Consider the following 24,317-nt stretch of genomic DNA (forward strand, 5'->3'; position numbering starts at 1 on the left):
TTAATGAGAGGAAATTGCAGTTCATCCAATACTAAATATTATCTATCCAGAATTAACCATTGAACTGTGTTAGGTCATTACAGAGGCCATTCTAGATTCAACCACAATGCTGTGTGTTTGGAGTTACATATAGATCAGATGGGGTAAATGTATCAGATAACTTTATCTAAAGCAGATGGGAGAACGTTCAAAAGACAGTCTGGTCATTCCACGTCTGCAAGTCCAAAGTCTAACTTTCATTTAAAGAAAATTTCGGATCATTTAATTTATTTAAATCCACTAATTGCCTTGGTTGGAATTGAACTTATGCCAATAATCAATTATTGGCATGAGTATCAATAATCAGTGCCTATGCTGTGTTTCCTTCGACGGCACAATTAAAATAAAAATTGCCTCTTTCCCTCTTCTCTCAAAACTCTATGAATCATATTTTGCTGAACCAGTTCCCATCACTGGGAAAAGCTGCCCCACCACGGAACTCTCTCTAAAAGCTTTGATATTTACAGATGTTAAAATTAAAATGAATTATTTTAAATATAAAAAACATTATTTTTAAATGCTAGCCAAAAAGATATATAAAAATAGCGGCTGATAATTAAAATAATTGAACCAAAGCAAAGCAGTTTAAGAATGCACTTTGCCTTCCTAATTGTCTCCTAATCCAGGATTTAAGAGGTAGTTTCACATCACAAAAGTGCTGGAGAATCTTATCACGATAGAGCTCGACCACTAAGCCCCTCGGGTGGTTCAGCCGCAAAGTGAACCCAAGAGTCAGATTTCCAAATCTTTCGGAGACATCTGAAATTGATAGCACGTTAGCAGAAGTCCTAGATCTGTGGCTGGTTCAATAACAAAACATTGGAGGTTTGATTTGGAAGAATTTGGTATAATCTGCAAAGATTGGCTGAATATTCTTAAATCAAATTATGGTTGTTATGTGGGATGTTTCCTAAATGTCAGTTTGTTATCAGTGACATTGGCTTGATTCTTAACATCAACTCTTGTATGGTCAGTGCTCTTGTTAAATCTAAAGCTTAACATTAGCAGAAAGGAAAGTGACAACTTCCTGATTCAGGCTGCAGGTAGAATTCTGGCCAACACCCAACTTCACACAAGCTCCATTCTGTTCAATTAAAGAAGGAACTGGTCAGGTTTTGTTACTTGTTTAGAAAAGGAATTTAAAAGTGAAGACAATTGAATCCAGACAAGTGAACAATAAATAGATAAATGACCCTTTTCCTTTAACTTGCCCATCTGCTCAGTTGCCAAACATAAACTATATAAAGTCACAGAACATCATCTTGCAGAATAGATTGAAGTAAACCATTTGCTCTTTCATGTTGTTTGCCTGGGAAACTCTATTCTTTAACATTTTTTTCCACTTCTCTTTGTAATGTCCTCAATTAAATTTTATTTCCTCATATCACAGGCATCCATTCAGCTCTGTGAGTCTATGCTGTATCTCGAAGCAATCTCATTCTCCCACTTATTTTCTTCCCGCAACCCAGCCTCTCTCATGTGCGACCTTATAATTCTCCCACTAACTGCCCACACTGGAGTTAATTTACAGAGGCTAATAACCTACGAGGTGTCTTTGGGACATGGAAGGAAACCAAATCAGTGAGGGGAAATTCAGGTTAAAAGTGTAAACTCTCCACTGACAGCACTTAAAGTCAGGACCGAATCCAAGTTGTTGGAGCTTTGAAGCAGCAGCACCACAATGCTACCTTTTTTTTAAACTTTTAGCTGATTTGGTGTAAATTCCTAGACTGAATCCTTGTATGTTTTGCTTTGTTATTTATTCCATGATATCAACATTTCTTTATGTTTAATTGGAGACAACAAAGCAGCCACTAAGTAAATGTAACCCCTTGCCTAAATCGTATACGGCCTAGAGCAGTCTGCTTTAGGCTTATTATTAAAAGAGTGACAACAAGCAAAGAAGCATTAAATATTCCATTGCACCTACCACCACTTTCTGTCTTACTCAATTATCTGCTGACTGGTCTGTTGCTTACTTCCATCATTTTCTGTTTTAATAACACACACAAAATGCTGGAGGAACTCAGCAGGCCAGGCAGCATCTATGGAGAAGAGTACAGTCGACTCCTCAGGCTGAGATCCTTCAGAGACCTGCTGAAGGGGCTCAGCCCGAAACACCCACTGTTTATTCTTTTCCATAGCTGCTGCCTGACCTGCTGAGTTCCTCCGGCATTTTGTGTTGGTTGCTTGGATTTCCAGCATCTGCAGATTTTCTCTTGTTTGTGATTTTCTGTTTTAGTTTCAGTTTCCCGGCATCTGTGATTTTTTTTTGTGTGTGGTTTCTGCATGACTTAGCTTCTAATTAACACTCTCCTGACAAGTGGACTTCAGCAACGAAACTGTGGAACACTTTTGAATGCCGGTGTGCAGGAAATGGTACCACAGTCCACAAAAACATACAGTATTTGTACCTCATCACTCAGTTCGGCATGGCTATGTTACTATTTTCAGACACCAGTATTTTTAAGTGCCTTAAGGTTCTGACAAGTGTCAGAAACTCTTGTAGAAATGGATGTTAATTGGGTCAATGTGTTTCTCTCATTAGCATGTAAACTAATACAAAACATTCTTTTCTCTTATCAAGACATGCATAATAATTTAAGAAATACATATTCCCTTGTACTTTAAACTGTAGTTATCAGGTAAAAGTGTCACATTTTATTGTGAGGACTCTGTAGTCTAGAGCTGTATCATTACCTGCCTGAATTAATCAATTTTACCACAGCAGGCCACAGAACTTGCAGCCGCACCAGAAGCTTATGGTATTCATGCTGTTGAAAAGGTCTTGCGCAAGGAGAAAGTCATTCCTTTTCGCACCGTGTCAGCGTAGAGCACATGAAGGAAAATAATTTAAATAGCTATATCTGTGTCAAGATGGATTGTAATTAAAAGAGGGCATGGGTTGAGGAGGGCTATAGATCAGGAGAGGGGATAGAGAGGTTCCTGTAGGCTATAAGTTAGGGGATTTGTAAGTCTGCTGGAAGACGATGAGTGTTGGGGTGAGGGCAGGTGGGGGAGGTGAGCACAAGTGCTGTCAGTAGTCTGCAAAGTGTTATGGGATGGGTAGATGGCAGATCGGAGGCTTGCAATTGGCAGTCAGATGGATGTATTGGTGACCATTGGTGAATGGGTGTGGAGGGGTTAGTGCAGGTGATTTGACCCTGGGTATCACATGATCAGTGAGAGCAATGACCAAGTGAGGGAAGTTATCCTGGATGAGGAAAATGAGCTCAAAACGAAGATGATAAATCAAGGAGTTCACCTGAGTGAATTTCCTGCTGTCAGGTAGGGATCTATTGCTTGCACGACTTTTCACTGCAACATTGCCTAGGGAGTGGTGAGTCAAAATATGTGCACGATAAAATCAGAAATTGCTGGAACTGCTCAGCAGGTAATTCGTCATCTGAGGAAAGAGCAACAGAGTTAATGTTTCAAACAGAAGACTCTCAGGGGTCCCACCTATGCCTGCCTTTACATTGGCTACATGGAACAGTCCATATTCCAAGCCTTCCCTGGTAATGCTGCCCAACTCTTTCTGCGTTACATTGATGACTGCATTGGTGCTGCTTCATGCACCCATTCTGAGCTTGTCAATTTCATCAGCTTTGCCTCCAACTTCCACCTTGCCCTTCAATTCACCTTGTGCATTTCTGACACCTTTCTCCCATTTTTCAATCTCTCTGTCTCCTTGAGAGACAAACTGTCTACTGATATCTCTTATAAGCCTACTGATTCCCACAGCCATCTTGACTATACCTCTTCCCACCCAGCCTCCTGTAAGAATGCCATTCCCTTATCCCACCTGCCTGGCTTCACCTGTCATCCTTTATCTTGTCCTCCTTCCCCTGTTGACTGCTTATTCATTTCCATAGATGCTGCCGGACCTGCTGCGTTCGTCCAGTATTTTGTGTGTTGCTCTGGATTTCCAGCATCTGCAAAATATCTTGTGTTTAGACTCTCCTGTCGATTCTGAAGAAGGTCTTCAACCTGAAACTCTAACTTCATTTCCCTTTCAGTAGATGCTACCTGTTGGCGCGTGGCCAAGTGGCTAAGGCATTCGTCCAGTGATTTGTAGTTCAAGCCTTGGCTGAGGCAGCATGTTGTGTCCTTGAGCCAGGCACTTAAGCACACATTGCTCTGCGACAACACCGGTGCCAAGCTGTATGGGTCCTAATGCCCTTCCCTTGGACAACATCGGTGGCATGGAGAGGGGAGACTTGCAGTATGGGCAACTGCTGGTCTTCCATACAACCTTGCCCAGGCCCTTCTAGGTCGCAAATCCATGGTCTCATGAGACTAACGGATGCCTATATAAAAAAAAAGATGCTAGCTGGCATACAGCATAGGACAGTACAGTGCAAGGACGGGACCTTTTGGCCTACACTGTTGTGCAGAATTGATTAAGTTAATGTCACCAGATTAAACTGATAGCTGAACATGGTCCATACACATGAGTATTTCCAGCAAATTTTTGCTTTAATTTCACCGGCAGGTCTTTTTTTTGCATTACTCATGATCCTGAAGTGGAGACTGTGCAAATGCTTTTTACGATGGGGAAGTGAGAGATACAGGGGATTCTGCAGATACTGGAAATCATGAGCAAAGCACACAGAGTGCTGGAGCAACTCAGCCAGTCAGGCAACATCTATGGAGGGAAAGAAGGGAGGGGACAGAAGCCCTGATTCTTACTGTCCCCTTCCTTTCCAGTCTTGATGAAGGTTCTGCGCCCAAAATGCTGCCTGACGTGTTGAGTTCCTCCAGCATTTTGTATGTGTTGCTTAGGACAAGAAGTACCAGTTGAATATCTAGAATAATGCAATTTGATTCAGCATCCATGCTATTCTCATTCACTCTAGGGGAAAAATTAATTTTCATTCCTGCAATCTAACAGCAATGATAAGTGGTTTAATTTCATGGCCAGTATTTATAACCTACAGAGCAATACATTAAAATTTTATTATGCTTATCATAATGCAAAGAGATGTCCCTCTATATACCACTAACAAACAGTGAAATTTAGTCTGAAGTAAATGCTTAATGAACTGGAACTAAATAAAATGAGTAATCTGATTGCACTTCAGCTGAAGTTTGAGACATGCAGCGCCCTTGCTGGAAAGGGAAATAATAGTGTTAAAATGTAATCAAATATTTGCTTAAAGATTTACTTACAGATCTTAAGCCATTTGCAAGCACGAGCGTTGCGAACATTCTTATCTGTCTTAAACAAATTCAATTCCCAAATTTTAAAGGAAATTTTCTATTAACACATATCTAGAGCTCTCGAGTAATTTTTGATATGGTAAATTCGGGTATTTTCACTTTATCTACTCTCACAGTTTGCTCTGTGTCTAGCATACAAAGGTGTTAAAGCTGCTGAAATATTGATTTATTCATAACAAGTGCTGGCGTTAGCACAGAAAACAGGATACCATTTTGTGGACAGCTCCTGGTTTCATCTGTTATGTGGAAGTCTACCCCAGCCATTAAAAACACTCCTCTGACATAATCAGTTTTCAACTGCCTTTCACTGTGTAATTGTGCCGTGCGTGTGCGAGACGGCCATTGTGAAGCAACCTTTGCCCTAAAGGCATGAGCTTATTTGAATGCATTTTTCAGGAGAGGGCAGGCGTGCAGGGGAGTGCATGTGGATTCCCAGCTGATGTTTGTGAGGAGTAATCGCACCTGCCTTCGAAATACTGTGATCAGCATAAAACATTGGACTGCTCGGAGGTGCGATCTCCCTACCGATTTTTTCTCTCTCTGTCGTCCTTTCAGCGCCCACATGTGAGTGCATCTGCTTCTGGGTTGTGTGCATTTTCTGAGGGATCTGCCTCCAGCTCAGCACTCCTTCACAGTATCCTATTTCGGAGATCTGGCTTCTGCTCGCGCAGTTCAGCTGTCTCCTGGAGGTGTGTTCGCTCATTCCTTCTTCCGCAAATCTGAGCCGCTCCGCTTCTGCTCCCATTGTAGTAGTGAGCCATTTTTAGTAAGCCATTGCTGGAAGACGGCGAGAATGTATTAAACTGCTGAATGAACCACAACGAGGAGAAGAACTTGGACCGAACGGACTACCGGAAAGCACAATAATCGGCAGGAGCGATTTATAGGTAAAGTCACGACTTAGAGCTGGAATATCTGTTAAACAGCAAACGAACCTGTGCGAATTGATTATTACAGGTACGGCTGAAGCCTGCTTTTTCAACTTCTTTCCATTATTAGTGTGACTGTTAAGAGTTTAAACTGAAGCAGAAACGATACGTAAATCGCCGGCGCTGTAATAGCTTTTCATTTACAACAATGATCTGTTAATATAGAAATAAATTCTGACAGAGTTTCACCCAAAACTCGAAAAGTAGGAAAGCATTCTTGGTGGTTTGAACATTGTTTTTCGCTTCACAGGGTGACTGTATTTTACTAATTGATTAATCGTTTGACGCGCTTCTTCATTACTTTCAATATTCCGCTTCTTTTCTGCTTTCCCCGGCCTGGATAAAGTTATATCTTGTCTTGCTCTGTTTTATGTTTTCACTATTTATTGGCGGACGTAAAACCAGTAAATTGCCGGAGCAGTCTATATTTAAAGAAGGCACCTTGCATATCTTTAGTTCTACACATCCGTGTATTTTTTTCCTTTCGTCAAGCAATTACTAGAGTCTTGGTTTCTAATCAGTTTAAGCTATTCGATTTAATTTCCTCAAGTAAATTGTTCAAAGAAAAATATATAAATAGCGAATGAGAAAACATGTCCATATTGCATTTATTGGTATATTTGTCGCGTTATATGTGGAGATTGTTTTAATGAATCGGTGCGTCAAGTTGTGTTTTTTCACAATTGAACTGAGCTTCGTGTTGGATCCTAAAAAAATTCCTTCCTCTTTCTGTGGTTCATTCAGATCAGCGTATTTGTTGCAACCATGTGCAAAATGTAAGGGGGAGGGACTGGATATCACGGAAGGGCATTTTCATAGCGAATATAATCCTTCCTCCACTGAACATTAGAAATGTTTTATTTTAAATCACTTGTTGATAGAATAGCAAAATGCCCAGATATCGGCATCGTTGTGGGAACGGCATAAGCGAGCACAATAGGGATGAAATCTGGCATAAAAGAAAGTAGTCAATGGTCACTATGGAGATTTAGGTCAAAGGGCTTGAATTTACTCAAGCAAGAAACTCTTTTAAGATGCAAACACTCCAGATTTTGAGGATTCCAAGATAAGAACGAACTTTTTTTGGCCAAAAGGGATTGTTGACCAAGCATGCAGGTTGTGGTCATTCTTCAAGTAAAATTTTATTTTAGTAACTTAAAAATATAGGATTTGAGGGGGAAATGTAGTCTCTTTTTTTTCATTTTACTCCTAACATCTGGGCTACCACTTGAGCCTGCAGTGGAGTTGTTGCATGCGAGTACCACATTTTGGTCACTGCAGGTCGGAAAGGACATCTTAGCCGAGTAATTGCATGGTTTTGTTAAATGCTGTTTCATTATATACCATTCTCAGAATGGAGAAGGTTTTTTAAGTAATGAAGTTTACAATTTGACTGATGGACCATTTTAACCGTAGCAAAGTGGAAAATAATTTATGTTTTGCCAACTTATTATTATGAGATTTGATGACAGTTCCCATTTCCAGAGAGCTGACTGGATTGAAGCTTTTTTTTAGTACTCCCTCGGGAGTAAAATGTTAGTTCCCTGAGCATTTTATTTAAATATGGGAAAAATTGTTGAAATTGTTTTATACTGGCCAATTTTTATTTGTTTGACATGTTGATAAGCATCATACTGTCGGTGCAAGTTTCTCACGGCAAAAATAAATATTTGCGGTGGAATACGCAAAGGATTTTTTTGTGATTTACCCAGGATATCCCAATTAACAACTGAATAAAGATTAAATACAATACATTCGGCTTTCCGCGAACCGGCCATATAACCAATGGAGAAAGAACACCATCAGTTTTGGTTACATGAGATTTACAAGTAAAATGTTAACTATGTCTTGTACTCACGGTTTGCCTTGCTGATGTATGTGATGTTTCTTTAAGAGAATCAAAGTATATTAAGTGAGAGGAGTAGCTATGGTGACAGGTGGCATTTGGTTTGTATAGTGCAGAAATGAGCAGGATTTCCCCCTGTGTGACTTCTTTCTACACTATTTGTTTTCAACATGGTACCTCTCATGCTTACCAGGGGTCTGAACATCAGGGCGTAGACGGAAACATCAGACAAATCCACCTAGGGTTATGAGAAATTTCTGCAACAGATGATTCATGCCAACATGCTGTGGATAATGTTCCTCGTTCTTTGGGGTGTCTGGCAGAAAGGGCACAATATATTATCATTTCAAAGATACTATCTTGTAGGACGTTGATGTGGAGTAGAATCCAAGTTGGAAAAATGAGTTGATAGGTCATGTGGGTTATTCTAAGTTAATTAAACTAAAATCTATATGAGCTGTCCACAAATATGACAAAAGTACGGCCAACCAGTTGGATTACTTTAAGGCTGAGGCGCACAAACAACACATCATTATATTCGTAAACACGAGGAATTCTGCAGATGCTGGAAATTCAAGCAACACACATCAAAGTTGCTGGTGAACGCAGCAGGCCAGGCAGCATCTCTAGGAAGAGGTACAGTCGATGTTTCGGGCCGAGACTCTTCATCAGGACCTTCCTGATGAAGGGTCTCAGCCCGGAATGTCGACTGTACCTCTTCCTAGAGATGCTGCCTGGCCTGCTGCGTTCACCAGCAACTTTGATGTGTGTTACATTATTATATTAATGGCTGTACAGATTTTTTTGTTTACCATAATTTTCTCGTATCATTTTTCCAAAACTCTATGAAGTGAATTTTCACCATGATAACTACACTTTCCACAATTGTCTTTGAAGAGGTAAATTAACAATTTATTCACTTATGGATTTCCTGTTGGTAATGTCATTTAGGGCCGGTAAATAAGTCTAGCTTTAAAAACTGTTTACTAGTGTTCTAATTTGATGAACACACGCTGGATTTTCAGTCTAAAATATCTACACTCACTTCTTCAATATTGTAATCAATTTGTTCCTGCATTTTAGGATGACAACCTAGAAAAATTTGTGGTCATACACATTTTATTTATTAAAGTATGTTATATTGTCATTTGGATGAGAATTCACACTGGTCAGTTGTCTTTCCAAGGAGGGGAGAATATTTTTAAGTGTAAGATTGAACATGGAGAATGACAGCCATTTCCACAGAGTGGACTTTATTTACATTTTTGTAATTTAAGGTCAAAATCTAGTTCACAGATTTCCAGCAGTCTCCAGTCACTATGAAGATTTTGTAGTTCTTGGTCACTTAGACATGTATTCTGCATTGCAGTCAGGCCATTGGTTGGTGCCAAATATTCCTTGAGAGTGGTTTGCTACAGTATTGCCAAGGCATTCAACACCACCCAAAGTAATACTTAATATGCTAAATGGAAAATTAATTATTTTTTCACATGTAGTTACAATTGGTTTTGTGAATACGTGTATTACAAACAAATAATCAGTAAATGTGTTTGCTGATTCAGTTATTAATAAATGCAAATTGCAATATATGTCATATTCTGTAAAAAAAACATTAAAGACTATTTTAAAATACAAATGTCACTTTTCTATCCATTATCAAATGATGCTATTACTTTCAAAATTCTACTTTCCACTTTTACATGAACATTTAAAATACATTTTGACACTTCTGGCATCTTTTTTTTCATTTTTCTCTCGGTCTTTAAGTTTTATTATTTATATCAGCTTCTTTAAGCTTTATTGTTTTTAAAAGATGACACAGTGTGTAATGGCTTGTGGCATAAATATTTATTGGAAGTAGTAATGTAGGCTGTGAAAGCACTTCTACTTAAAGTGATATAATCAGTCTCAACTGCACAATTTTCACATCAATGACAGGACTTAAATAAGAACATACATTATAAATAGGAGTAGGATTATGTCTGCCTTTTCCTTGCCTATGCAGAATCTTCCATGCTCCACCCGACTCTTTGTACACAATGTAGACAACTGCATTGGTGCTGCTTCATGCACCATGCTGAGCTCGTCAGTTTCATCAACTTTGCCTCCAACTTCTACCCTGCCCTTAAATTCACTTGGTCCATTTCTGACACCTCCATCTCCTTTCTCAATCTCTCCAGAGACAAACTGCTGACCAACAGCTTATATAAACCTACTGATTCCCACAGCTATATTGACTATACCTTTTCCCATCCTGTCTCGTGTAAAAATGCTGTACCCTTTTTTTGGTTCTTTTATCTCCATCACATCTGTTCCCAGGATCAGAGATGTCCTCCGTCTTCACAGAATGGGGTTTCCCTTCCTCCACCATTGATACTACCCTCACCCATATCTCCTCCATTTCCGGGACACCTGCGCTCACCCCACCTTCCTTAACAGTGACAGAGTTCCTCTTGTCCTTACCTGCTACCCCATCAACCTAGCGTCCAACACATCTTTATCTGCAACTTCCACCATTTCTGAAGGGATCCTACAACCAAACACATCTTTACCTCCCCCCCCCCCCCCACCCAACTCTCTGCTTTATCTCTCCGCTGTTCATTCATCCTTCCCCACAAACCTCCGTCCTGGCATTTATCATTACAAGCTGCCAAAGTACTACACCTGCCAATTCAACTCCTCCTTAAATCTGTTTAGGGCCCTTCCAGATGAGGCAACATCTCACCAGCGAATCTACTGGGGTTGTCTATTGAATCCAGTGCTCCCGATGTGGCCTCCTCTACATTGGTGAGACCATCGTAAATTGGGGGACTGCTTCGTTGAGCACCTCTGTTCCATCTACCTAAAGTGGAACTTCCTGGTGACCAAACATTTTAATTCTGATTTCTATACCTGTTCCAACATGCCTACTACTGTGCCACAATGAAGCCACCCTCAGGGTGGAGGAGCAACACCTTATATTCTGTCTGGGTGGCCTCCAAACTGATGGCATGAATATGGATCTCTCCTTCTGGTATAAAAAATTCTCCCTCCCCCTCCCCTCTTCTTCTAATCTCCACTCTGGCCTCTTTTCTCACCTGCCCATCGCCTCCCTCTGGGTCCCCTCCTCCTTCCCTTTATCCCATGGTCCACTCTCCTCTCCAGCCCTTCAGCTTTCCCACCCACCTGGCTTCACCAATCATCTTTTAGCTATCCTCCTTCCCCTCCTCCCATCTATTTATTTTCCCCTTTCTTTTTCAGTCCTGAAGAAGAGTCTCAGCCTAAAGTGTCGTCTGTTTGGTCATTTCCTTGGATACTGTCTGCCTCAAGCCTGCTCTGTCTTTCAATAAGATCATAGCTGATCATTATCTTAACAGTATTGCCCTGCCTTGCCTCTACATTCTGTGTTTCCCTCAAAATGCAAGAATGCATTAACCTTACTTATATTTGGAAAAGATATGAGTCCACATTGATTAAAAACTTTTCCAAAGGCCTTGACTTATTTATCAAATAGATAAGTAGAAATGAGTAGAACTTGGGACTCTTTTTTGTAAATTACAATTTTCATTTAAGGGTAGACCAAATCTAAAAACAAAAGCTTAAAAAATGAACCTAAAGGTAGTTATACCTTCTGCAGCGAGATGGAGTGTATCAGTGCTTTTCTGAAACAGCTTCAAGATGCTGATTAGCACTTGGTTTTGTCTCCTAATTGTACTATGTGTGGCTCTTCTGGCATTTAATAGGCTAATAGTGAGGATCACATCAAGTTGGCCTGCTAATATGGCAACATACTAATATAACAAGACTAGGTTACTCATCCCCTCAAGCCTGCTTTCCCTTCACTCTGACCATGACTGATCTGCCCAAGGCTTCATCTCCACTTCTGTACCAATTGGCCCTCAATTCTCTGATCTTTCAAAGCTTTTTTTTAAATCCCTCTTTAAACATTCCCATTCATCTAGCCTCCTGACTGTCTAGGGCAGAGAATTCCAGGGATTCACCACCATCTACAAGGAGTTCCTATGCACCTCAGTTTTAAATCTTGTAAATCTTTTTCCTCATTTGATTGTCTCCCACTAGTGGAAACATCTTGACACCTATGCTGTCATGTTCATTAAGGATCTTGTAGGCTTCAATCATATCATTCCTCATTCATCTAAACTCAAATATACAATATATGTATTATTTAGACCTCATTAAACTAGAACCACTTGCAAACAGCATTTGAAACCTCGGAGGGTTTGGTGATCATGACAAAACTGCCAATCTAGTCAGCACATTGCAGTGATCAAGTCTTTCTGTTCGAGTTACTTTTTTCATCTAGATTTTTTCTTTCATTTTGGTTCTTATCATAAGAGGGTACATGTTGAATGGATAATGGTAAAAGTACATTGTGGAACAAGAAGTAAATAAATTTATAAATTAATGTACAGAATTAAAGCACGAAGTGCTAGAGTTCATGGTCTCCTGAATTAAATGGTATGAAAATGTATATCAAAATGTCAATACCTTGGTAAAAAATGTATACTTGGGAATGTTTGCATTTGGTTGACCATAATACTTAGCATTCTGTCGACTTGTGTTATAACAAGAATAATTAGTTCCATTTATAAAGCATCTTTATAAATAATCCTGCGTTCCCAGGTTTGCACCTTTATATAAGTCAGACACAACAGAGTTTATGATCATCTAAAGTACTTTTGTGAAGAAATGAAGCGGTGATTTAATCTGGCCTTGTGGCGGCTACAGCCTCACATATTTGCCAATCTCCAAATTACCTCATAAAACAGCCTGTTAATGGGGAAGAAAGTTCTTTTTACTTGTATATGCAATAACATTTACCCCCACACATTCACTTCCATTGACAGTAATGCAATGTTCGCTGATTTCATCTTTTAATTCTCTATAATATTGTAGGTTAAGCAAAAATATTTAAGTATTACAGAGTTGAAAGGGACAGCTTGTGAACTACTTAAAAAGAACACCTTGCTCCTTTGGTACTTGTAATGCACCACATGAGGGAATCTATTTCCCATGTCAGCAACGATGCCTATGTGGTCCCTGCTGACAGCAGGACAGCACAGCACAGCCACCATCTTGGAGCCATTTTATCTGTGAAACAAATTGAGTCCCAGGAAATGTCTTGAGCACTTGTAGTTTTTGAAAATTAGTAGCGATTCCGTGTCAAATCTGGAGAGTTTCTAGCTCTAAAAATCAAGTAACAACTTGCAGATGTAAACAGAATCCTTTCCTTGTCGTTGCAGGTCAGGACTATCACTTCAACCTGCATCTCCAATGATGGTGCCAAATGCAGCAGTGTAAATGTCCAAACGTTTACTGATGGAGGCATTCAGCAGTAATGGCTGTCTGTAGCTTGAGTTGTAAGAGTTGCACTCCTACCTGTCTTCAAATAGGTCAGCTTATAAACTTGTTTTCTCTGGTTCATCTATGTCTTTCCAAACCAAGGTTGACATTGGATTTAGACTCATTCATGAAGATAGTGAGAAGTTTCAATAGGAAAACAATTCAGAACTAAATTAACTATTCATTAACTATAACTTGCCTTGTGTTGAAACATAAACTTTTGAACTTTGCCTTTATGCTGAATATTTTACTTTATCATCTTTGCCCTTTCACAAGCTCTGTTCCCTCCCTCCTGTTGTTCTGGCCACATCTGAAACTGATCCAGACTGTCTGTATCTTGGTATGGATCTTTGTCTGTACCTGTATATTTGGCTCGGTGAGTTTCAGTTCTTGTAACTGCTGTCATTAAAACTTCCTTCTGTAATATCACCTGCCTGTGTTGCTGTCTCACTCTAACACCACTGTTACCTCTAGACACAACTATTACTTTTGTCTCTAGGCGAGTTCTCTGGTGGTTAATGAGACCATTGTGGGAACCACAGACATAATGCAGATGGTGGCTGACAGGGTGGGATAGTTGATGTAGTTTGTAAGGTTGTCCACTCCTTCCATTTAAACATGACTTCGGGGTTCTCAATATCACCCAAAATACTCATTCTTCCTTCTTCATTTTAAGTAGCTCTGGGTCAGAGGTTCCCAGGAATAAGTGGGGGTGCTGCCTTTCCTTAAGGAGGCTTGAAAAGCTTATCCACAGATCTATTCTCCTGCCTAATAATCTGTTCTCATGTCAGAGCCACAAATAGACAATTACAACACATTCCTGTCTGGCCACTTGTTCCACACTTCATAACCTTGAGGTGATTGAAGTCCTGTTCACCACCTCCCCACCCACCCCACCCCACTGAATTTGCTGATCTACACTGGCACCAGGTTATACAACAGATTGATATTACAATTCTTGTTTACAAATCCACCAAGAGTCTTATCTCCCTGTTTCTGTAATTTCCTTCAACTCTATAACATCCTGAGATATCTGCATTTGTCTAATTAAAGTCATTCGTTCAGCTCTGTACTTAAGCACCTTGCCAGTGCCTGCAATCCTTTCTGCAGCTATGTAAAATGATGAGCAGTGGAGTTCCCTTGTTAAACTTTTCTACGTCCTTCCTCCTCTGAGAGGTTTCTTCAAACCTAGTCTCTTTTGGTCATCTCTCCAAACACCATTTTAATGATTAGCATCAATGTTTCTTTATTGAGTTACAGCACGGAGTAGGCCCTTCTGGCCTTTCAAGCCGCACCACCCAGCAATCCCCAATTTAACCCTAGCATAATCACAGGACAACTTACAATACCCAATTAACCCACCAAACGGTACATCTTTGGACTGTGAGGGGAAACCAGAGGACCCAGAGGAAACCAATGTTGTACTGACAGTGCATCTCTGCAAAGGTGCATGCTCTCAGGTTATTGTTATTCTAAGAAAACCATAACATAAAACAAACATTTATTTCAACATTAGCTTTTTTTGAGTTAAAATACAGGACTAGAAATATCAATATTTACTTGGTATGGTATATAAAGAAAGTAATTTTAAATTATTTTGTGAAGAAACTAAGCAGATTCCTTTCTTGTCAAAGAATAGGTATCAATCATTTAGCAGGTTCCAGAAACATTGTCACCAAACCATCACACATTTCCAACTAAAGAGCTGCTTCGAAACACTCTGATTATCAAACTGGGACTATAAACATGATTGTCAAAAATCTAGTGTGGAATTTAGTAGAAATTTGATAAAAATGAGCTATTTGCTATTACAAAGAATAGTTAAGACAATTTTTTCTGATTAGAGGGGTATCTGAAGAAGGGCATGAAAAAGAAATGATAGAGGACATGCTAATGGTGATGGAGGAAGAAAGCTTGAAGGTTAACATGGAGCATAAATGCCAGCGTAGATCAATTGAATCAAAGAGCATCAGATTCTTTACCCGCCTCCTCTCCCTGAAAGGGGGATTCCATTGGATTGTTTAACTGCAATTTAAGGTTTTCATTGGATGTTAGACGGCATATGGATTAGCAGTAGTACATCTGGGAGGGGGAAAGAATGATTACGACGCAGGAATACCTTTTTATTAACTTGAGATATCCAAACGTACAAATATTTGAAAGAAACTTCAACCCTAATGGTAATAAGCATACAAGTAACTAAGTGTATTGCTTTGAGTAATATCTGATATGGCAGAAAAGAGACAAAAGCAAAATTGTATCAGCATAGTTCCGTCATTGTGTCATTTCAATACTGGTGATGTGCCTGTTAATAGGAAGAACAGAAGGAGCTTGTTTAACTCTGAATGGTTGTGTAATTCAAAGTGAAACAGTGTTTTGAAATGGAGCTGAAAATTGACATTGTAACAAATAGAATGGAATAGTGTGAAGCAACTTTACTTTTACAATTTGAAACAGTTTCATGTAGAAGAAAAATAATGCATTCTGTAGGGAGTTTCATTGAAAGAAATTTGGAAATAAACACTTTTCTTTCTTCTTGTTGATTTGCCTCCATTCACAGGAAGGCATGCCACAAACATTGACCTCTACAAGTATGATTAATACCAGTGGCTTTAGCCATCAACTTCACCCAACCAAAGAAAATGAACACGGAAGGTTGATATTTCAGGATGGTAACCTTATCTCTGCATCTTTAGAGGCTTTGATTGAGCATCTCATCCCTACAGCTGATTATTATCCTGAAGTAAGTATCTAGATTTCTGCAGCAGCAGGAAGACTAGTTATTAATGTTTCGGCTCCTCCCTTCCCCCTACCACCCAATCTCATTCCCGGCTTGGCAGAGCAGTTGCTAGACTCTCCAAATAAAAGGCTCTCAGAGCATTGGAGAAAGCCTGTGGGTATCTAAGGAAACAAAGGCAAGTTAGATTCCCACCTTCTATGCTGTTTGCATCATCACCCTAAATCTCAACAAATGATACATAGCTAGCAGAAATTATAGAACATATTACAGTATAACAAATTCATTTTCAAATCTCCCCTGCAACCTTCCCCAACTTCTAACCTCTAACTCCCATCTCCTCCTCTCCATGCACTCCAGAGTCTTCAGCTATCTTAGCCCCAATTCTCTAAGCTCTTTTCTCTAAACTCTGTTGCATCTTGTGAACTTGGGCTTTCAATTTTTTTCCATCAAACATCCCTTAACCTTTTATTCCTTCTCATACAGTTTCTGCGGTGTGAAACGATGTAGATGTTTGTCTTGTTAAAGTTGCCATATAAGAGACCCCGTTGTGCTTCAGCTAGCAATGGCACAGAATGTGCATGCACCGCAGATGCTTTTATAATGCTATGATGTGTATTTTTATTACAGAAAGCATATATATTTACATTTCTACTAAGTTCAAGATTATTCATCGAACCCCAAGAACTTTTATCAAAAGTTTGTCACATATGCATTGAGCAGCAAAGTCTAGATGAGCCAGAGCTTGACAAGGTCAGTCGTATTTAAATACATGTTTAGAATTTCTTTTAACAGTACCCTTATTGGTGCTTTGCTGCATGCTTCAGTGCTCGGTGTGGGGTGCCGATGCTTTTTTAGTGGTGGGGGGGGGGGTTGTTGCCTTGATGTTGCTTGTACGTGGGAGGGGGAGCTGGGGGGGTTGGGGTTCTAATATTTAACTGTCATTCATGCTTTGGGGCACTCCTCTTTTTTTGTGGATGTTTGCGAAGAAAAACAATTTCAGGATGTATATTGTATACATTTCTCTGACATTAAATGTACCTATTGAAACCTAATTGTACCATGGGGGGGGGGGAGACAGCTGCATTTCTCATAACAAAAATCCTTCTTATTGCCAATTCTATTTCCATTCTTCCTAGTTAAGTTGAACTTAACATAAACTATAGTTAAAAATGATCTATTATACTTTAATGAATTGTAGTAGAATTTGAAAGAAATTGTTGAAGGTCTATGATGTCTTCATGTCTTAATGCTTTCACAATAATCCTGGTTCAATATTGAATAAGAGTAATTAAAAGGAGCTGGTTGTGGATTACAGGAGGAATGGAGACGGGCTAACCCCTATTGATATCAATGGATCTGGGGTTGAGAGGGTAAACAGCTTCAATTTCCTCGGCATACACATCACCGAGGACCTCATGTGGTCTGTACACACCAGCTGTGTTGTGAAAAAGGCACAACAGCGCCTCTTTCACCTCAGATGGTTGAGGAAGTTTGGTATGGGCCCCCAAATCCTAAGAACTTTCTACAGGGGCACAACTGAGAGCATCCTGACTGGCTGCATCACTGCCTGGTATGGGAACTGTAACCCCCTTAATCGCAGGACTCTGTAGAGAGTGGTGCAGACAGCCCAGCACATCTGTAGTTGTGAACTTCACATGATTCAGGACATTTACAAGGACAGGTGTGTAAAAAAGGCCTGTAGGATGATTGGGGACCCGAGTTATCCCAACCACAATCTATTCCAGCTGCTACCATCCAGGAAGTGGTACCACAGCATTAAAGCCAGGACCAACAGGCTCCGGGACAGCTTCTTCCACCAGGCCATCAGACTGATTAACTCGCGCTGATTTGAGTGTACTCTATGTTACATTGACTGTTCCATTTATTACAAATTATATATTACTATTATTGCACATTACACATTTAGATGGAGACATAACGTAAAGATTTTTACTCCTCATGTATGTGAAGGATGTAAGAACTAAAGTCAGTTCAGTTCATATGTGGCAACAGACTCAAAGCAATGTTGCTCTTTTAAATTTAAAGAAGTATTATGATCCAATCAGATTTCATCTTCTTCTGCTTTCTCCTCAATGGTTTACCAAGAAGAAGATATTTTAAGGAAGCAACACGCAAGAACCTGGAGCACTAAACAAACTGCTGGAGAAACTCAGTGAGTCAAACAGCATCTGTGGAGGCAGAGATTTGGTTGACGTTTCATGTCGAGACCCTGCATCAAGACCAATGCATGGTTTCAACCTGAAGCACTGAGAGGTGGAAGAGGTAAAGGGCTGTAGAATAAGGAATCTAATAGGAGAGGGCAGTGGACTGGGCGTGCTGAGTTCCTCCAGCATTCTGTGTGTTGCTCAAGATTTCCAGCATCTGCAGAGTCTCCTGTATCTCTGACATGTAAATGATGAATGTCTGAAATATGATTTAAAGCAGATAAAACTTTGGGTCCAGGTTGACCGATTTCACGGGTAACAAAAATTAACTGGTAAAGATTATAAATCGAATAGGAATGTTCTTTTTTTTTTGTAATGAAATATAATAAACAATTCTGAGCCATCTTGTGCCATGCTAGAAATTTTACAGGGCATAGTGTTAGTCACTCCTATGTTCCTAAAACAATTTTCCTATTGTGGATGCATGAAATTTTCCCATTCCTCATGCAACATTGGTTTTGGATGATTGTTGTTCCTGGAGAACCTACCACTGGGTACTCCAAGGACAATATGTCACACTTAATACAGTGAGAGACTGAGATTGTATCTAGTGTGTTAATTACTTATCTTCAGCTTCTCCACACTCACATCTCCAAACTACTTTGCATCTTCCCTCCCTCCTCATGATTGCTTCAGCCAAAGGCCCTACAGCTCCTGATCTGGCTCCCCATAAACCCATGCTTGTCTGAGCCAAAGACACCATTTCGACTCCACCTCCTCCTAATCTGGCTTCTCATCACCACCCAAACATGCTGGCCCCCTACCCACAACACATTACTTACCAGTTATCCTGAACCTTCACATTGAACTGAATGCTAGCAAGTACATTTTATTTAATGCTGAAACTGTGCAAAGCCTGCTTAACTACATCTAAGGCTTGAATTGTGTGCTTTGAATTTCTAGACAGGCAAATATAGCATCAGTAGTCAGAAATACAGGAGAAGAAATGGAGAGCTACAAGCCAGTTAACCTGACTTTAAGGTCATGTAAATACTGAAGTTTATTATTAAGGAAGTAACCTGGTTAAACCATCAGTCTGGCTTTATGAAAGGGAAATGGTGTTTGACAAATATGTAATCTTGAGGATTTAACAATCAGTGTAGGTAAAAGAGAATAACATCAATAGATATACAATAGTTATTTACATTTTCTCAAAGATGTTGGATAAGCTGCCATATAAAACATTGTTTTTGAAGAGAAAAATTCATAAGGTTGGGAACACTATCATTTTGGACAAAGGATTAATCAGCTCACTAAAACCATGGAGTAGGTTGGTTGAATTTTAACTAATGGGATCAATGGTTCAGTCTCAAGTATTTACAGTGTACATTAGTAGATTGAAGGGGACCTGTTTCCAAGATTGCTGATAACGAAAAGCCTGGTGAGAAAGGAAACTGTGAAGTGAATGCAAAGGGATAAAGACATACTCAGTGATAATAACGTGGGGAGATAGATGGTTATGTGAGCAGATGTGAAATTATTCACTTTAATAAGTATTTTCTAACTGAGAGCTTCCATTAAATATTGGTGCTTGGCCAGAAGTGAGTTGCTCACATACGAATCACAAAGTTAATATGCAGGTGCAACACGTAATTAGGGAGCTAAATGATTTCTTGGCCTAATTTGAGTCAGCTATACAAGATAAAAAGAGGCATTTGCAGCTTTCCATGACCATAATTTTTAAGCTAGATCCATTTGTCCAGATTCAGCCACAAGAAACATCAGCACTTTATTTAAAAATCATCAAAATTGAGTGTAGGTGGCAAGATGGCAGTGAGTGCGCTTTTTTTTTTGAGGAGAAAACTTTAAAAATGCCAACCTTTTTACCCCTGTCATGAGGATAGATGTAACATTAGAACTACTTTCAGCTTTTTATGGGGAGAAGGCAGGGGAATAGGATTGAGATAATAAAACAGCCATGATGGAATGTCGGAGCAGACTTAATGGGCCAAATAGCCTAATTCTGCTCCTGTGTCTTATGGTCTAATATTTATGTTCAAACCTGAAATACCTCTTCATGGTCTTATCAATGGAGATTGAATGCAATAGTGTTAAATTTGTAAAGTTACTAAAGTTGACAATGGAGTATTGAATACAAATTTAATCTCCTTACCTCAGGAAGGATTTACTTATTTTGGAGGCAGTGCTGTGAACAATTTGGTTTCAGATTGATTCCTGGAAATGAAAAGATTGTGTTATGAAGAAAGAATGGTTAAATTAAGTCCATTTGCAAATAAGTTTAACTAAATGAAACATGATCTCTTTGAATCATATAATTTCCTGAAATTAGTGGATGTTAAATAGTCGTTTCTCTTGGCTAAGGAAACTAGAAGTTGGAGACATGATTTGAGGCTAGCAGATTGGACAATTAGGACTGATGTCATATCTCCAGCCTCTGAGAACTTTTTAAATGGTTATGAGGGTGACCAAGTCTATAAATATTTATGGATCTGGCTCCATCCAGACACATGTTCAGACACTGCAATAATTAGCAGAGAGGGTCTTAAATTTGTAATAGAATACTTGCTGCTGCACAACTTTGCTATTATAAGAGAGCTGCCCTTAATGCCAGACGGGAATCAGAAAAGCATGAGGATGTAGAAGAAGAAACAAAGTAACAACTTGGAAAGCCCTTTTCTGCCCAAAACCAGTTCAAGAATCAGATCTCAATTCTGATTCTCTATGCCTTTTGACTAGCGTGGCATTTTTGTACAGTGCTGTCTCAGAATCTGCTCGTGGAAGGCTGCTGATGTTCAGGTGATTCCTTCCTGCTCCTTGGTGTTCCTCAGTACCAGGTGCAGATTTTTAGGCAGAGTGCCCTATGCATGGTGTGTATATCAATCAATACCATCTGTACCCCAACCCAATAACATCTTTCTTCATCTGAGACCTCAGCTGCAGAACTTGTGTAGAACTTCTTCCTCTGGCAACTTAGCATGTTTGTGTTCTGTGTCTCAGCACATACAGATCCTGCCAAAGTAAGATAACAGCCAATGCAGTACATTTAAGTCAACCCTGTCTTCTACCTGGACGTCTGCTTCCTCCTATATCCAGTCATTTTTTTCTCTCCTCCACCCCCTAACCCCACACCCAAGTTTGTCAACTACATGGATCGGAGGAATATGAAGGGCTGTAGAGCCGGTGTAGGTTGATGGGACTAGGAATGAATAACAGTTTGCCATGAACTAGATGGGCCAAAAGGCCTGCTTCTGTGCAGTAGGAAAAATGTCTGGAGAAAAAGGTTAAATTTGTATGTAAAATCAAGTAATTATGCAACTTCATCATGTTTTTGTCATTGTATTCCATGGGGGACCATGCTGAAAATCATTGGTTCTATAAAGGAAAGAAGATAAAGTTGTACCAGTCTCTTCTGAACATTTTCCACTTTGGTGAATTGTACTTGAACCACTAGTGAGGCAAGTTAATAACTTCCGGTAAATCTGGCAGTTTAAAGCTCTGCAATTTTTTGACTTAATATTGCATTCTGTATTGTTTAAATACGAATGCTCGCGTGATCTTTTTACATCCATCATGAATGCTGAATTGCTCTGAAGTGCAGTGACTGTTACAAAAGTACACCTTGGAGCCATTTTCCACATGGCAGGATTGCACAAATGCAGGAGTATTGGCTAGAATTTTACATGTGAATAGACACCGGCAATTTGATGTAGATGATTGTTGCAGGTGGAATATTGACTGAGGAATACTATAATCACTATAATTATCAGGAAAAACAGTATAAGCAGTGTTATGTGATTTTTAACATCAATTTCAGTTGGAGGAAATGGCAATAGGTTAAAACCTCAGTTAAAGTTCAGTATTGCTGACAATATAGTTCTTCTATCATTTTTGCACTAATATATCAGCTTAAATTATGCACTCAAATTCCAGAAGTTACAACCTTCTAACGCAGAGTTAAGTGTTAGCAAGTAAACAAAATTGACATTTGCACATTCCAAAAACACCATTTCCATGTCAAAAAGAGAATTTAATATTCCACAGAGATATTTGGTTCTCCATGTTAACTAACCTTAAATAAGATTACTCGCCCATCAGCAGATAATTTGTCAGAGTTAATTTACACCATTTTATTACTTCTAATGTTAGCCTGATTTGCCTAACTCATACAGGGAGAGAATCACATAAATCTCAGGGTCATACATGATGGAAACCAACTCTTTGTATCCCCTTTGGTCAAGAAATTTGTTGCCTTTGTGGCAGCAGTACAAGGCAATACATAATAATGGGGAAAAAACATGAATTACAGTAAAGAAAAATAGTGTTCATGGGTTCAATGCCCATTCAGAAATTGGATGGCAGAGGGGCAAAAGCTGTTCTTGAATCGTTGAGTGTGTGCCTTCTGTCTCCTGTATGTCCTTCATGCATTCATACCATTTTATTCTCCCCACATCCCCATCAACTTATGCCAGAATTTACTACACACCTCTGTACTAGGCGCGGTTTACAGTAGTCAGGTAATCTACTGACCCATATGGCTTTGGAATATGGGAGGAAACCAAGCTTCCTACGGGATTTGTGGTGGGAGGGAGTTGCATGAAAAATAGCATTTAGGAGAAGTCTGCCTGGAATGGATTTTACGAAAGTGGGACATGAGACCATACTTGGTGTTGTTCAACTAGCCAGTTTAACAAATGTGTCTTCTTGGCTGGAGACTAGGTTCCTACTTTTGCCAATTTGAAATGAACAGAACTAGATATAAAATCGGAGTAGGGTGCAGGTGAATCCAGTCTGGTGTAGTGCATTCTGGTTTATGATGTGGTCTCCTCTATACTGGACAAACTGAACACAGGTTGAGTGAATACTTTGCGGAACCATGTTGCTTATTCTGTAAGGGTGTCCGTGAGCTACCAGGCTACCTGTCACTTTATTTCTCTATCCCACTACCACTCTGACTTTTGTCTTTGGCCTTCAACACTGTACTGGTGAAGTCAACATGGATTTAAGTAACATTTCCTTGTTTTCTGTCTAGGCATATTCCAGCCCTCGGGATGCAAGACTGAATTTAACAATTTCAGATAATCAGCCTCCCCAGTCAGTGCCAGAACTAGCCAGTTTGAATGTAAAGTCACCCACCCGTAACATTAATTCAATTTTCCCTCTCGCCAGATTGAATCACGGAATTATACAGCACAGAAACAGGTCATGTGGGCCAACTTCTCTTCACTGACCAAAATGCCCATCTGAGCTAATTAGATTGGCCAGGGTTTGGTGAATAATTCGCAAAGGCTCTCCTATTGATATACTTGTCTAAAATGTCTGTTTAACATTGTACTTGACCCTGTCTCTATCATTTTCTATGCAAGTTAGTTCCATATACCCACTACTCTTTGTGTGAATAACTTTCCCCTCGTGTCCTTTTTAAATATTTCCCCTCTCACCTTAAATCTATACCTTCCAGTTTTGGCTCACCTACTGTAGGATAAAGACTATGTCCATTCACCTTTTCTACACTCTCTTTATTTCATAAACATCTTTAAGGTCACCCCTCAGCATCCCATGCTCCAAGGAAAATAGATATAGAACATACTACACCACAGGCCCTTCAGCCCGCAAAGTTGTACAGACCTTTTAACCTACTCTGAGATTAATCTAATCCTTTCCTCCTACATATTCTTCTATTTTTTCCATCATCCATATGCCCATTTAAGAGTTTCGTAAATGTCCCTAATGTATCTGCCTCTACCACCACCTCTGGCAGGACACCAGACACTCTTTGTGTTTAAAATAAAACTTATCTCCTGACAATCCCTCTATATTTTCTTCCAACCACCTTAAAATTCTACCCTATTGTATTAGCTATTTCTGCCCTGGGCAAAAATATCTGGCTAGCCACTCGATTTATGCCTTTTATCAGTCTGTCCTTATAACTCAAGATCCTGAGTTCCACAATATCCTTGTGAATCTTTTCTGCACACTCTCCAGCTAAATAACAGCCTTCTTATAGCTAGTAG

At 39.6% G+C, this 24,317-nt stretch overlaps 1 protein-coding gene across 2 annotated transcripts in view; it reads left to right on the top strand.

Moving 5' to 3' along the window:
* Positions 1 to 5,792: 5,792 nt before the first annotated feature.
* Positions 5,793 to 24,317, top strand: part of LOC140200841 (ras-GEF domain-containing family member 1C-like) — a 55,699-nt gene continuing 37,174 nt past the window's right edge. For both annotated transcript variants that reach the window (XM_072264472.1, XM_072264473.1), the window contains exons 1-4: positions 5,793 to 6,219; positions 13,281 to 13,430; positions 15,941 to 16,123; positions 16,748 to 16,870. In XM_072264472.1, coding sequence (XP_072120573.1) covers positions 15,947 to 16,123; positions 16,748 to 16,870 — 300 coding nt within the window. In that variant the 5' untranslated portion in view covers positions 5,793 to 6,219; positions 13,281 to 13,430; positions 15,941 to 15,946. The remainder of the gene's footprint in view (positions 6,220 to 13,280; positions 13,431 to 15,940; positions 16,124 to 16,747; positions 16,871 to 24,317) is intronic.

This window comes from Mobula birostris, chromosome 7 (assembly GCF_030028105.1).
Source record: "Mobula birostris isolate sMobBir1 chromosome 7, sMobBir1.hap1, whole genome shotgun sequence".
NCBI classification, from domain to species: Eukaryota; Metazoa; Chordata; class Chondrichthyes; order Myliobatiformes; family Myliobatidae; genus Mobula; species Mobula birostris.